The 14,544-nt window shown below is 50.6% G+C and overlaps 1 protein-coding gene across 1 annotated transcript in view; it reads left to right on the plus strand.

Moving 5' to 3' along the window:
* LOC119957553 (zinc finger MIZ domain-containing protein 1-like) overlaps positions 1–14,544 on the plus strand; it is a 191,096-nt gene that overhangs the window by 162,230 nt on the left and 14,322 nt on the right. The window contains 4 exon segments of the mRNA XM_038785701.1: positions 243–403; positions 1,725–1,792; positions 4,207–4,275; positions 6,276–6,523. Coding sequence (XP_038641629.1) covers positions 243–403; positions 1,725–1,792; positions 4,207–4,275; positions 6,276–6,523 — 546 coding nt within the window.

The raw sequence follows: 14,544 nt of genomic DNA on the forward strand, positions 1-14,544 counted from the left end.
CTGTATGGTAATGTTCCTGAGGGTTCTGCCACTTACTTACAGTATAATTCATACCTAGATTTGATCCTCCAAAATGCATCACCTCTGATTAAACTCCAAAGGAGACTGCAGGACTGGGCAGTAATCTATTAATAATTAATGCCGTCTGAAAAATAATATCGGCAGATTTGTCTTGTACGTTCTGCAGGATGTACTCTGTCGTTGTGGAATCTTGTAAACGTTTCAATCTTTCTCCACAACAGTCAAGCGAAATTTTAACAGCAGCGCAATGTCGTCCAGTAACCCTGGGTTGAATGGCGAGGATGGCGTTGAACAAACGGCCATTAAAGTCTCCCTGAAGTGTCCGATCACATTCCGACGGATCCAGCTTCCCGCACGAGGACACGATTGTAAACACATACAGGTCAGTAGGACGGACAAATCCCTGGTCCTGTCAATGGCGCTCCTGCGCTCCGCCAGTCCTTCATTCCAGAGCAGGAAGGTTAGGAATCCTACGGGAGTAACTCACCTCCTGACTTCCCCCAAAGCCTGTCCACCATCTACAAGGCACAAGTCAGGAGTGTGAGGGAATACTCTCCACTTGCCTGGATGAGTGCAGCTCCCAACAACACTCAAGAAGCTCCACACCATCCAGGACAAAGCAGCCCCACTTGATCGGCACCCCAGCCACAAACATTCACTCCCTCCCCCACCGACGCACAGAGGCAGCCATGTGTACCATCTACAAGATGCACTGCAGCAACTCACCAAGTAACACCTTCAAAACCCATGACCTCTACCATCTAGAAGGACAAGGGCAGCAGATACCTGGGAACCCCGCCACCTGGAGGTTTCCCTCCAAGTCACTCACCATCCTGACTTGGAAATATATCGGCCGTTCCTTCACTGTCGCTGGGGCAAAATCCTGGAACTCCCTCCCTAACAGCACAGTGGGTGTCCCTACAATTCAGGGACTGCAGCGGCTCAGTGGATCAAAACATCCAGATCATTATCAAGGTTCAAGCAGAATTATTTGTGCGGTTAAAAGGACTAAAGCCCCATAATTTCAGCAAGAGAGGAAAAATCAGAAAGACGAGTGCAAAACAAGGTGGCACGGTAGCACAGTTGCTTCACAGCGCCAGGGTCCCAGGTTCAATTCCCCGCTGGGTCACTGTCTGTGCGCAGTCTGCACGTTCTCACCGTGTCTGCTTGGGTTTCCTCCGGATGCTCCCGTTTCCTCCCACAAGTCCCGAATTCTCCCTCTGTGTACCCGAACAGGCGCCGGAATGTGGCAACGAGGGGATTTTCACAGTAACTTCATTGCAGTGTTAATGTGAGCCTACTTGTGACACTAATAAAGATTCTTATTGTATTATAAAGAGTCAGGGGACATGTTATGGAGGTGGTACAAATAAATGATCAGAACCTATAATCAGAGAATTCAGATGTTAATGACGGTTCTGGTTAGTGGCAGCCTTGTTTCAACTCAGAAAGTCGACTGGGTCAAATAGAAAAGGGTTCAAAATCCACGGAGTTCAAGTGGAAGAAAGTTCCCATTAATGTGAAACGAGATTCCCTACATTTACTGCATTATCGTTCGGGCTGTTTGAATCCAATACAGACGGAAGCATTACTCTGAAATGAACGACAGAGGGAATTTCGCCATCAAAGTGTTCAGTGTTCCACGGTTACCCAATTGGACGACGGGATTAAAGAGCTAACAATTCTTTCTTTGTTCTTAATAGTGTTTCGACCTCGAGTCCTATCTCCAGTTAAATTGCGACAGAGGCACGTGGAGATGTCCGGTGTGCAAGTGAGTTATTTATTTGTAGAGTCGTGAGTGAAAGGTGTGAAAAAAAAAAGCATTGCAAAAGCTTTGTTTTTTTTAAATTTAAAACGCTCCTTAATTATTTCCCCATATCTCCTAATGTTCTCGGATACAATTCCTCGACCACTAGGGGCTACTGATCTCCAAGTCGAACGCACTCAGCGAATGAGTGTCTGTGCGGAGTCTGCACGTTCCCCCCGTGGCGTTTCCTCCGGGTGCTCCGGTTTCCTCCCACAGTCCAAAGATGTGCAGCTTAGGTGGGCTTGCAGAGATAAATTCTCTGGCAATTTTACCTTACTAATACTAATTTCCTCAAGTTCTTTATTTTCATCAGTTTAATCTTAGTCCCCTCACTACTTCCAGGGTTTATTTTTTTTGCCTCTCTCAGACCCATTTTACTCCTTCTGATTTTGCTTCCATTTTGCAATCTTTTTAAGTCTGTGGAACGGTAGCATGGTGGTTAGCATAAATGCTTCACAGCTCCAGGGTCCCAGGTTCGATTCCCGGCTAGGTCACTGTCTGCGCGGAGTCTGCACGTCCTCCCCGTGTGTGCGTGGGTTTCCTCCGGGTGCTCCGGTTTCCTCCCACAGTCCAAAGATGTGCGGGTTAGGTGATTGGCCATGCTAAATTGCCCGTAGTGTCCTAAAAAGTAAGGTTAAGGGGGGGTTGTTGGGTTACGGGTATAGGGTGGATACGTGGGTTTGAGTAGGGTGATCATTGCTCGGCACAACATCGAGGGCTGAAGGGCCTGTTCTGTGCTGTACTGTTCTATGTTCTACGTTTACTCGAATGTCCTAGTTTTTCTTTCGTTATCAATTTCTTAGACATCCTTTGCTGCGTTTCAAAATCCTCCTCAAGACTTACTATTCCTTTATAAGCCTCAGTAGGGAGGTCACAGGATGAGCAATGGGCGTTGCGAGCCCTGAGGCGTCTGAATTTTGACGGCGCTGGTTTCGGCTGTGAGAGCGCTTGACTGCGCGTGGATTTCCCCTTTGCTGGTGGGCACGGTTTAATGCCCTGAGGCTCGATTGCTGCCAATAGCGCAGTCTGTGTGACCTTGCTATTCAAATCACCCCTCCCCTGCCGGTCAATAACTCTTTCCCTCTGCACCAACAACTCTCCAGGCCGATATATTACGTCTACTACATTTCCCCCCCCACCCCATACCTTCCGGCAACAACACTTTCCCCTACTCTACAACTTTCATTCGGGGATCAGACTAGGACTAGAGCATTAAAATGGGGTCACATCGGGAAATGTTTAGCACTGTTGCTTCACAGCGCCAGGGACCCGGTTTCGATCCCCGGCTTGGGTCACTGTCTGCGCGGCGACTGCATGTTCTCCCCCCGTGTCTGCGTGGGTTTCCTCCGGGTGCTCCGGTTTCCTCCCACAAGCCCCGAAAGACGTGGTTAGGTGAATTGGACATTCTGAATTCTCCCTCTGTGTACCCGAACAGGCACCGGAGTGTGGAGACTAGGGACTTTTCACAGTAACCTCATTGCAGTGTTAATGTAAGCCTACTTGTGACAATAATAAAGATTACTATTATAAAAGAATTTGAAAGCACTGCTCTTTATTCTTTGGGGCAGCTCAGTGAAGGGCTTTTGAAAATCCCGATATATTACATCTACTACATTACCATAGTCTACCCTCTCTGTTACCTCCGCAAAGAATTCAGTCCGGTCAGTCTAGCATCAGTTTCCCTTTTGAAATCCATGCAGACCATTCTAGGCCGAGGCAGCACGGTGGTTAGCATAAATGCTTCACAGCTCCAGGGTCCCAGGTTCGATTCCCGGCTGGGTCACTGTCTGTGCGGAGTCTGCACGTTCTCCCCCACTGTCTGCGTGGGTTTCCTCCGGGTGCTCCGGTTTCCTCCCACAGTCCAAAGATGTGTGGGTTAGGTGGATTGGCCGTGATAAATTGCCCGTAGTGTCCTAAAAAGTAAGGTTAAAGGGGGGGTTGTTGGGTTACGGGTATAGGGTGGATACGTGGGGTTGAGTAGATCATACGTGATCATTGCTCAGCACAACATCGAGGGCCGAAGGGCCTGTTCTGTGCTGTTCTATGTTCTATGTTCATTCATTGTCAAATATCTAGATGTTCTTCTGTGGTAAGCCTGCCATCGTTTTCCCTCCCATCTCCGTCAAGGTGACCAATCTGCTTATTCTATCCTCCCTAAAGAAAACCCAGGAGACACCCTAGGCCCGAAGCATCAGCGAGGAAATGTTCTAACCTGGTCTTTTTGGCTGTCGGGCCCGATCAGGCCCTCCAGAAGCTCTGTGCTGGGAGTCCGCCTTTGAAAAAGCGCCGCCGGAGTGCTGAGTTGCTCTGGGGCTGTAGTCCTGCACTGTAATTGATTAAGGTTTCGACTTTGATACATTTCTCTTCATTTCTCACAGCAAAACGGCGCTGCTGGAAGGGCTGGAGGTGGACCAGTACATGTGGGGCATTCTGGCAGCCATTCAGAAGTAAGTGAACGTCTACTCGTCCCTGTAGCTGTAAAAAACGTAAATAGAAGCAGGAGGAGGCCGGGTGGCCCCTTGAGTCAGCTTAAACCTCAGCTCTGCTCTCCTGCCCGTTTCCTGTATCCGTCTTGAATATATATTCAACGCAGGGGTGGAATTTTACCGCCTCCGTAGCAGACAGGGAGCCGCTCAAGACTCCCGTCATCTTCAGCGGGAATGGAAAATCCCGCTGACGGGAATGGAAAATCCCACTGATGGGGACGGAAAATCCCACTGACGGGGAAGGAAATCCCGCTGGCAGGTAGGGCTGTCGAATTCCGCCCGTACTGTGGTGAGCGTGCATATTTAGTGAGAAAATCCACCGCTTCACAACCCCCCCTTCCCCCGAGTGAGGAGATTTCTCCTCAGCTCGAAACACACGGGCTTGATGTGCAACGGTGTGAATCCCTACATGGGCTAAGGGCAGTGCGCCCTCGAAGTTAGGAGAAGCTACCAGAACCTGAAGCACCATCACTCTTCTCCCCCCCCCCCCCACCACCCCTCTGTTTTCGGCAACACACGGCTGCCTGCAAACTGGCAGCTGGTTGATTTGCCATGGCTGGGATGAGGAATGGGAGCGGCTGATGGATACCGGAAGCTGATTGCTGCTTCTTCTGGCTCGTCGAAGCTGGTGGCTGACTGCGCGCAGTCTACCAGCGGCAAATCAAATGTTCCTTTTAGGAATGGGCTCCTTTTCCATTGTTTCCCCGAGATGATAATTATGTGAGGGGAAAACTTCATTGAACGAACCTGCATGCTGTTTGTTATCTGGAGGAACTTAAGATGGCAACTTAAGGTGCACCGTCTGCTGCTTTTGCCTTATTAGTCCCAACATTTGCCCTGGAACTGAGGAGAGGTGAAATCTGAAATATTTTTGAAGTCTCGCACCCCTGCAACCTTGGACCAAAAATAAACAGCTCTGGGGGACGTTTTACAATTGCAGATATTCAGGCAGGGTTCATAGGCACCCCCAATGGATGAAAAGGGGGCCTCACCGTGCCAGGGTCCCGGGTTCGATTCCCGGCTTGGGTCACTGTGCGTGCGGAGTCTGCACGTCCTCCCCGTGTGTCTGCGTGGGTTTCCTCCGGGTGCTCCGGTTTGCCCCCCACAGCCCAAAGGGGCTGGTTTAGCTCACTCGGCTAAATCGCTGGCTTTTAAAGCAGGCCAGCAGCACGGTTCGATTCCCGTACCGGCCTCCCCGGACAGGCGCCAGAATGTGGCGACTAGGGGCTTTTCACAGTAACTTCATTTGAAGCCTACTCGTGACAATAAGCCATTTTCATTTTCAAAAGACGTGCAGGTTAGGTGGATCGGCCGTGGTAAATTGCCCCTTAGTGTCCAACCCAAGTTAGGTGAGGTTGCGGGGATAGGGTGGGGGAGTGGGCTTACCTAGGGTGGTCTCTCAGAGGGTCAGTGCAGATGCGACGGGCTGAATGGCCTCTTCTGCACTGTAGGGATTCTGGGAATTCTGAAAAGAAGGCACTGGGAGTTGTGAATTGCATATCCTGGCAGTGGTGGGAGTACATTAGCCACGGTGTTGCCTCCCGATTCCTGCATGACCCTGTATGTTAGGTATGCAGGTTAGGCGGATTGGCCGTGCTAAATTGTCCTCAGTCTCCAAAAAGGTTCAGTGGGGGTTACGGGGATAGGGTAGCTACATGGGTTACGTAGGGCCGGTGCAGACCCGATGGGCCGAATGGCCTCCTCCTGCATTGTAAACTGCATGATATCCAAGTAAACAGCTATTTTGCAGAGACCGAGCCTCGTCAATGAGCAGAGGCGGGTGGGCTGTTCTACACAGTCGGATTGTTTACCCTCTCTCTCAGAGGTTGCTGCAACCCTGGCTGGTTATACACTCTCCCCTAGCTCAGGGCACTTGCGACTGTTGACATGCACTATAAGCACGGAAGGAAAAGGACAGAGCAACCTGATAGTGCTTGACATTTCTGTCCGTTCCTCGCCAGCACGGAGTTCGAGGAGGTTACAATCGACCCGACCTGCAGCTGGAGGCCTGTGCCAGTGAAGTCGGACATCCACATTAAAGACGACCCGGATGGGCCCGTGGCCAAGAGGTGCAAGACAATGAGCCCCAGCCAGATGATCATGCCGAACGTAATGGAGATGATTGCAGCCCTGGGTCCAGGAACCTCTCCTTACCCATCTCTCTCCCTGCCACCAGGGGGCAGCAACAACACCGAATACGCTCACCGGAGTAAGTACATCAGCAAAAGGTTCTGCTACTGTTTCCACTTACCCATGTACATCGTTCGATGCAAAGACTTGCTTTTATAGAACATACAGTGCAGAAGGAGGCCAGTCGGCCCATCGAGTCTGCACCGACCACTTAAGCCCTCACCTCCACCCTATCCCCGTACCCCCTCCTAACCTTTTTTTTGGACACTAAGGGTAATTTATCACGGCCAATCCACCTAACCTGCATGTCTTTCGGGACTTGTGGGAGGAAACCGGAGCACCCGGAGGAAACCCACGCACACACGGGGAGAACGTGCGCACTCCGCACAGACAGTGACCCAGCTGGAAATCGAACCTTGACCCTGGCGCTGTGAAGCCACAGTGCTAATCACTTGTGCTACCGTGTTGTCCAGCACCTTTCGTGACCTCAAGACATCCCCAAGGTTATACACTCATAGAACAATACAGCACAGAACAGGCCCTTCAGCCCTTGATGTTGTGCCGAGCATTGTCCGAAACCAAGATCAAGCTATCCCACTCACCATCATTCTGGTGTGCTCCATGTGCCTATCCAATAACCGCTTGAAAGTTCCTAAAGTGTCCGACTCCACTATCACAGCAGGCAGCCCATTCCCACACCCTAACCACTCTCTGAGTAAAGAACCTACCTCGGACATCCCTCCTATATCTCCCACCCTGAATCTTATAGTTATTCCCTCTTGTAACAGCTACATCCACCCGAGGAAATAGTCTCTGAACGTCCACTCTATCTATCCCCCTCATCATCTTATAAACCTCGATTAAGTCGCCTCTCATCCTCCTCCGCTCCAAAGAGAAAAGCCCTAGCTCCCCCAACCTGTCCTCATAAGACCTACCCTCCAATCCAGGCAGCATCCTGATAATCTCCTTTGCACCCTTTCCAATGCTTCCACATTCTTCCTATAATGAGGTGACCAGAACTGCACACAATACTCCAAATGTGGCCTCACCAGGGTCATGTACAGTTGCAGCATAACCCCGTGGCTCTTAAATTCAAGCCCCCTGTTAATAAATGCTAACACACTATAGGCCTTCTTCACGGCTCTATCCACTTGAGTGGCAACCTTCAGAGATCTGTGGACATGAACCCCAAGATTTCTCTGTTCCTTCACATTCCTCAGAACCCTGCCGCTGACCCTGTAATCCGCATTCAAATTTGTCCTACCAGAATGAATCACCTCGCACTTACCGGGGTTAAAACCATCTGCCATTTTTCGGCCCAGCTCTGCATCCTGTCAATGTCTCTTTGCAGCCTGTAAGAGCCCTCCACCTCATCCACTACTCCACCAATCTTGGTGTCATCAGCAAATTTACTGACCCACCCTTTAACCCCCTCCTCCAAGTCATTGATAAAAATCACAAATGGTCTACTTCTTGAAGCTTTCTCTCATTGGGATCATTTGAAGTGGAGTCACTGTTGTAATAATATATATAAGACAGACCTCAAAATGCAAAGGATTGTTTTTTAAAAAATTCTTTCACTGGATGTGGGACTAGGCAACATTTGTTGCCCATCCTTAATTGCCCCTTGAGAAGGTGGTGGTGAGCCTCCTTCTTGAGCCGCTGCAGTCCGTGTGGTGTAGGTACATCCACAGTGCTGTTAGGGAGGGAGTTGCAGGATTTTTGACCCCAGCGACAGTGAAGGAACGTTCGCAGATGGTACAACGTTGGGTGGAGGGGTGAGCTGTGAGGAGGATGCAGAGATGCTTCAGCAGGATTTGGACAGGGTGAGTGAGTGGGCACGTGCATGGTAGATGCAGTAAAACGTGGATAAATGTGAGGTGTATCCGCTTTGGTAGCAAAACTAGGAAGGCAGATTATTATTGAATGGATGTAAATTGAGAGAGGCAGATACTCAGCGAGACCTTTGTGTCCTCGTGCGTCAGGTACAGCGGGCAGTAAAGAAGGCAAATGGCATGTTGGCCTTCATAGCGAGCGGATTTGAGTAGAGGAATAGGGATGTTTTACTGCAATTGTATCAGGCATTGGTGAGGCCACACCTGGGGCATTGTGAGCAGTTTGGGGGTCCTTATCTGAGGAAGGATGTTCTTGCGATGGAGGGAGGGCAGCGAAGTGTTTACCAGGCTGATTCCTGGGATGGCGGACTGTCATATGAGGAGAGACTAAGTCAGTTTGTATGATATTCATTGGAGTTTGAAGAGTGAGTGGGGATCTCGCAGTAACTTATAAAATGATGACAGAATTGGACAGGGTAGATTCAGAAAGAATGATCCCGATGGTGGGGGGATTCCAGAACTAGGGGTCAGAGTTTGAGGATAAAGGGTAAACCTTTAGGACTGAGGTGCGGAGAAATTTTTCACCAGAGAGTGGTGAATCGGTGGAATCACTCCCGCAGAAAATAGTTGAGGCCAAACGTTGTGTAATTTCAGGAAGGAATTAGATAGAGTCTCTTGGGCGAAAGAGATCAAGGGATATGGGGGGAAGGCAGGATCAGGGTATTGAACTGATGATCAGTCATGATCATAATGAATGGCGGAGCAGTCTCGAGGGCCGATGGCCTCCTCCTGCTATTTTCTACATATGCTTCTAGTAACGGCCGATATATTTGGATTGGATTGGATTGGATTTGTTTATTGTCACGTGTACCGAGGTACAGTGAAAAGTATTTTTCTGCGAGCAGCTCAACAGATCATTAGAAAAGGGAATTAAACAAAATTCAAGAAAATACATGAGAATACATAACAGGGCAACACAAGATATACAGGTAACTACATAAGCTTGGCATCGGATGAAGCAGACAGGGTTGTAGTGTTAATGAGGTCAATCCATAAGAGGGTCATTAGGAGTCTGGTGACAGTGGGGAAGAGAGGCTTTTTTTGAGTCTGTTTGTGGCGCGTTCTCAGGACTCTGTATCTCTGCCCGATGGAAGAAGTTGGAAGAGTGAGGTAAGCCGGGTGGGAGGGATCCTTGATTATGCTGCCCGCTTTCCCCGGCAAGCGGGAGGTGTAGATGGAATCAATGGATGGGAGGCAGGTTCTGTGATGGACTGGGCGGTATTCACGACTCTCTGAAGTTCCTTGAGGTCCTGGGCGAGCAGTTGCCATACCAGGCTGTTGCTGGCAGCCAGATTGGATGCTTTCTATAGTGCATCTGTAAAAGTGAAGGGTTAATGTGGACATGCCGAATTTCCTTAGTTTCCTGAGGAAGTATAGGCACTGTTGTGCTTTCTTGATGATAGCGTTGACGGGAGTGGACCAGGATAGATTTTTGGTGATGTGCACCCCTAGGAATTTGAAACTGCTAACCATCTCCACCTCGGCTCCGTTGATGCTGACAGGGGTGTGTACAGTACTTTGCTTTCTGAAGTCGATGACCAGCTCTCTTTAGTTTTGCTGGCATTGAGGGAGAGATTGTTGTCGTTACACCACTCCACTAGGTTCTCTATCTCCTCCTGTATTCGGATTCTCGTTATTCGAGATCCGGCCAACTATGGGTCGTATCGTCAGTAACGTGTAGATGGAGTTGGAACAAGTTTTTACCACGCAGTCGTGTGTGTACAGGGAGTAGAGTAGGGGGCTAAGTACGCAGCCTTGCGGGGCCCCCGGTATTGAGGACTATTGTGGAGGAGATGTTGGCGTTCATTCTTACTGACTGTGGTCTGTTGGTCAGAAAGTCAAGTATCCAGTTGCAGTGGAGAGCCAAGTCCTAGGTTTTGGAGCTTTGCCATGAGCTGGCTGGGATTATGGTGTTGAAGGCGGAGCTGTAGTCAATAAATAGGAGTCTGATGTAGGAGTCCTTGTTTTCGAGATGCTCTCGGGATGAGTGTAGGGCCAGGGAATGGCGTCTGATGTGGACCGGTTGCGACGGTATGCGAATTGAAGTGGGTCAAGGCGTTCCGGGAGTATGGAGGTGATGCGCTTCATGATCAGCCTCTCGAAGAACTTCATTACAACTGACATCAGGGCCACCGGGTCGGGACGGTGAGTGACTTGGAGGGGACCTCCAGGTGGTGGGGTTCCAGGTATCTGCTGCCCTTGTCCTTCTAGATGGTAGAGGCCGTGGTGTTGGAAGCTGCTGCTTAAGGAACCTTGGTGAGTTGCATATGAGAGATAAATAAATGATTATTGAGCAAGGACACTGGGCTTCGCCTACCCTGCTCTTCATCAAAGTGGTGCAATGGGGTCTTTGACCTTCACCTGAGAAGGAACATCTCGGTTTAATGCCTCATCCGAGAGACAGGACCTCAGACGGTGCAGCACTCTCCCAGTTCTGCGCTGCCTGGCCAGCCTCAAGCTTTGTGCTCAAGTGCTGGAGTGGAGCTTGAATCCACAGCCTTCCAACTCCAGAGGTGAGAGTGCCACCACCGGAGCCTAGAAGGTCAGTTTTCTCAGACAAATCCTCACAGGCTTCCAGTATTTACTTCTGTTACATCCATAAACTTTGCAACAGAGTGGGAGGCTCTCTGCGATTATTCTCATCTTTAGCGGGTTATCTAGGTGCCTTAAATTGAAGCCATACCCTGCAGTCATTCAAGGGAATCCACAGAATCCCTACAGTGCGGAAGGAAGCCATTGGGCCCACCCAAATCTGCACCGAGCCTCTGAAAGAGCATCCTACCTAGACCCAGTCCTCTGCTCTATCCCTTAACATAACCTGCACACGTTGGACACTACGAGGCAATTTAGCCTGGGCCAATCCATCTAACCTCCACAGCTTGGACACTAAGGGCAATTTAGCCTGGCCAATCCACCTAACCTATACATCTTTGGACACTAAGGGGCAATTTAGCACGGCCAATCCACCTAACCTGCACATCTTGGATACTAGGGGGCAATTTAGCACGGCCAATTCCACCCTAGCCTGCACATCTTTGGATACTAGGGGGCAATTAGCATGGCCAATCCACCTAACCTACACATCTTTGGATACTAAGGGGCAATTTAGCACGGCCTAATCCACCTAACCTGCACATCTTTGGATACTAAGGGGCAATTTAGCACAGCCAATCCACTAACCTGCACATCTTTGGATACTAAGGGACAATTTAGCACGGCCAATCCACCTAACCTGCACATCTTTGGACTTGTGGGAGGGAAACCGGAGCGCCCGGAGGAAACCCACGCAGATACGGGGAGGACGTGCAGACTCCGCCCAGTCACCCAAGGCTGGACTTGAACCCAGGCGCTGTGCGGCAATAGTGCTGAGCACCATTTTGCTGCTTTTCCCATTTTCTGGGAAATGTTTGGATTTCAGGAAAACAAAAGCACCGGGATGGGTTCAGCACCCCTCTGCGGGCGCCTCCCTCCGTTATATCTTTGCGAATAATCTTGTTCTCTTTCCACATCTGGTAAGAGGCTCTGGTAGGCTTTGGGCGGGCTTCTCCGCCCCCTCCCCCCCCCCCCCCCCCCCCCAGCCGCGTGCTTTCGACAGCGGGAGGCGACGTGCCGGTTCGCTGGTGGTGGGATTCCTTTTCCCATTGCCGCCAATGGAAATTCCCATTGAAGCGACCCCGCATCGTCGCGGAAACCCGTGGGCAGTGGTGCGCTGCCTGGGGGGGGGGGGGGGGGGGGGGGGTGACCAGGGTAACACCGCCACTCGCGAATGACTGGAGAATACTGGTCTTTATCTCTGGCAGCCGTACTATCAGTGGTGCCCATTGTTCCCTCATTGAGAAGTAGGTCAGAGCTAGTGGCTGGACTGCGTCTGAATAAACCGCTTGTTTCACAGTTAACCCTGTCCTCACCCCCCCCCCCCCCCCCCCCCCCCCCCCCCCCCCCCCCCCCCACCCCCCCCCACCCCGCCCCAACATCTATTCGTCCCTTTGTTTCTCTTGCTTAGTGCAGGCAGCTTTTAAAAAAACTAAATGTGTATCTATAACCAGGGCCATTTAGTCGCTTTCACACTCTTATTAATATTGGACAAACGACCAGCTTTTTTTTTTCAAGAGGTCGCAGTTCTGAACAACGATATGAATGCGGAGGATTGGAAAACGCTTTTCTGTCTCATTTGGCGGAGGATGTCCACCAGTGGGTTAAGTTTACGGGGAATTGCAAATTAAATTTTAAGTTACCAATTTGCCTTGGGGTTGGAATAAACTCCAGCAGTTTTGATTTGCAGTGGCAGTAATTCATATCGCAGCTATAATCTGTATGCAAGGGGCGGGCACGGGTGGCCCAGTGGTCAGCACCGCTGTCTCGCGGCGCCGAGGACCCGGGTTTTGATCCCCTTCCCCGGGGGTCGCTGCCCGTGTGGAGTTTGCACATTCTCCCCGTGTCCTCGTGGGTCTCGTCCCCACAGCCCAAAGGATGTGCAGGTTAGGTGGATTGGCCTAAACTAAATTACCTCTTCATTGAAAAAAAAAGAATTGGCTACACAAAATCAAGAAAAAGGAAGGGAAGCAGATTAGTGGTTGGAGGGAGTGGGGGAGATGAAGTTGGTTCATGGCTTTCCCTGGCTTAAACGCAACGCCGTAATGGCACTTACCTCTTCCCTGCCGCAGATCTAATCTCCCTTTAGCTGCCGGCCTTCCTGAGGCCGAGCAAACCCTGGAAGATACAATCTGAGACCCATGGCTTCACTAAAACATTTCGCCACCACCCCTGAACCCCAGAAGCGTCGTGCTTAGGCTGATGACTGAAAACGTTTAACTTCCACCCCGCTATTGCTTTCGGTACACACATCGGTTCCTGCCTTTTTTAATGCATCCCTACCCTTCCCGTTTGCCCTCTATCGCAAGCAGATTCCTGGCGTCAGGGACCAATTGAGTTCTGTGACAACACCTCTTTGTCCCGATTTTATTTTAAATTTGAATATCCCTTCCCGAGGTAACGTTCTCTCTGTGGTCTCACTCCTGCGAAAGGGTCAGGCAGCAACATTTCCTGTTGGTTGTCTGCAAGCCCCCCCCCCCGCCCGAGGCTTGGCTATTGCGTTTGAGAACTGCCACCGTGCACCTTTACTTGTCCCATCGTTCTTGTCGGAAGCACGGCTGCTTCCCATAACAGGCACGTCTGCAGCTTGTACTTCAATCGGTTTCTTGAAAGGATAAAACAAGATGCTGCCAGGGGTGTAGTCTGGTCAGGCAGCTGGAGCTTCTTCATAGCACAGACCCCAAAATACAAAGGGGAATGTTTTTTTAAAGGGTTCTTCACTGGATGTGGGCTAGCCAACATTTATTACCCATCCCTAATTGCCCCTTGAGAAGGTGGTGGGTGAGCCGCCTTCTTGAGCCGCTGCAGCCCGTGTGGTGTAGGCACTCCCACTGTGCTGTTAGGGAGGGAGCTCCAGGATTTTGACCCAGCGACAGTGAAGGAACGGCCGATATATTTCCAAGTCGGGGCGGTGAGTGACTTGGAGGGGAACCTCCAGGTGGTGGGGTTCCCAGGTTTCTGCTGCCCTTGTCCTTCTAGATGGTAGAGGTGTGGGTTTGGAAGGTGCTGCCTAAGGAGCCTTGGTGAGTTGCTGCAGTGCATCTTGTAGATGGTACACACGGCTGCCACTGTGCGTCGGTGGTGGAGGAGTGAATGTTTGTGGATGGGGTGCCGATCAAGCGGGGCTGCTTTGTCCCGGATGGTGTGGAGCTTCTTGAGTGTTTCTTGGGAACTGCACTCATCCAGGCAAGTGGAGAGTATTCCCTCACACTCCTGACTTGTGCCTTGTAGATGGTGGACAGGCTTTGGGGGGAGTCAGGAGGTGAGTTACTCTCCGCAGGATTCCCAGCCTCTGACCTGCCTGGTAGCCACAGTATTTATATGGCTGGGTCCAGTTCAGTTTCTGATCAATGGTAACCCCCCAGGATGTTGATAGTGGGTGGGGGGGGGGGGGGGGGGGGGGGGGGGGGGGGGGGGGGATTCAGAGATGGTAATACCGTTGAATGGAGAGATGGTTAGATTCACTCTTGTTGAAGGTGGCACTTGTGTGGCGTGAATGTCCCTTGCTACTTATCAGCCTAAGCCTGAATGTGGTGCAGTTGTGTGCAGCCTTTGGACACAGATAACATGAGCAATTGGTGCTGAACGCTTGAAGTAAATTATAGGAGACAAT

The sequence above is a fragment of the Scyliorhinus canicula genome, chromosome 26, assembly GCF_902713615.1.
Source record: "Scyliorhinus canicula chromosome 26, sScyCan1.1, whole genome shotgun sequence".
Classification (NCBI taxonomy): Eukaryota; Metazoa; Chordata; class Chondrichthyes; order Carcharhiniformes; family Scyliorhinidae; genus Scyliorhinus; species Scyliorhinus canicula.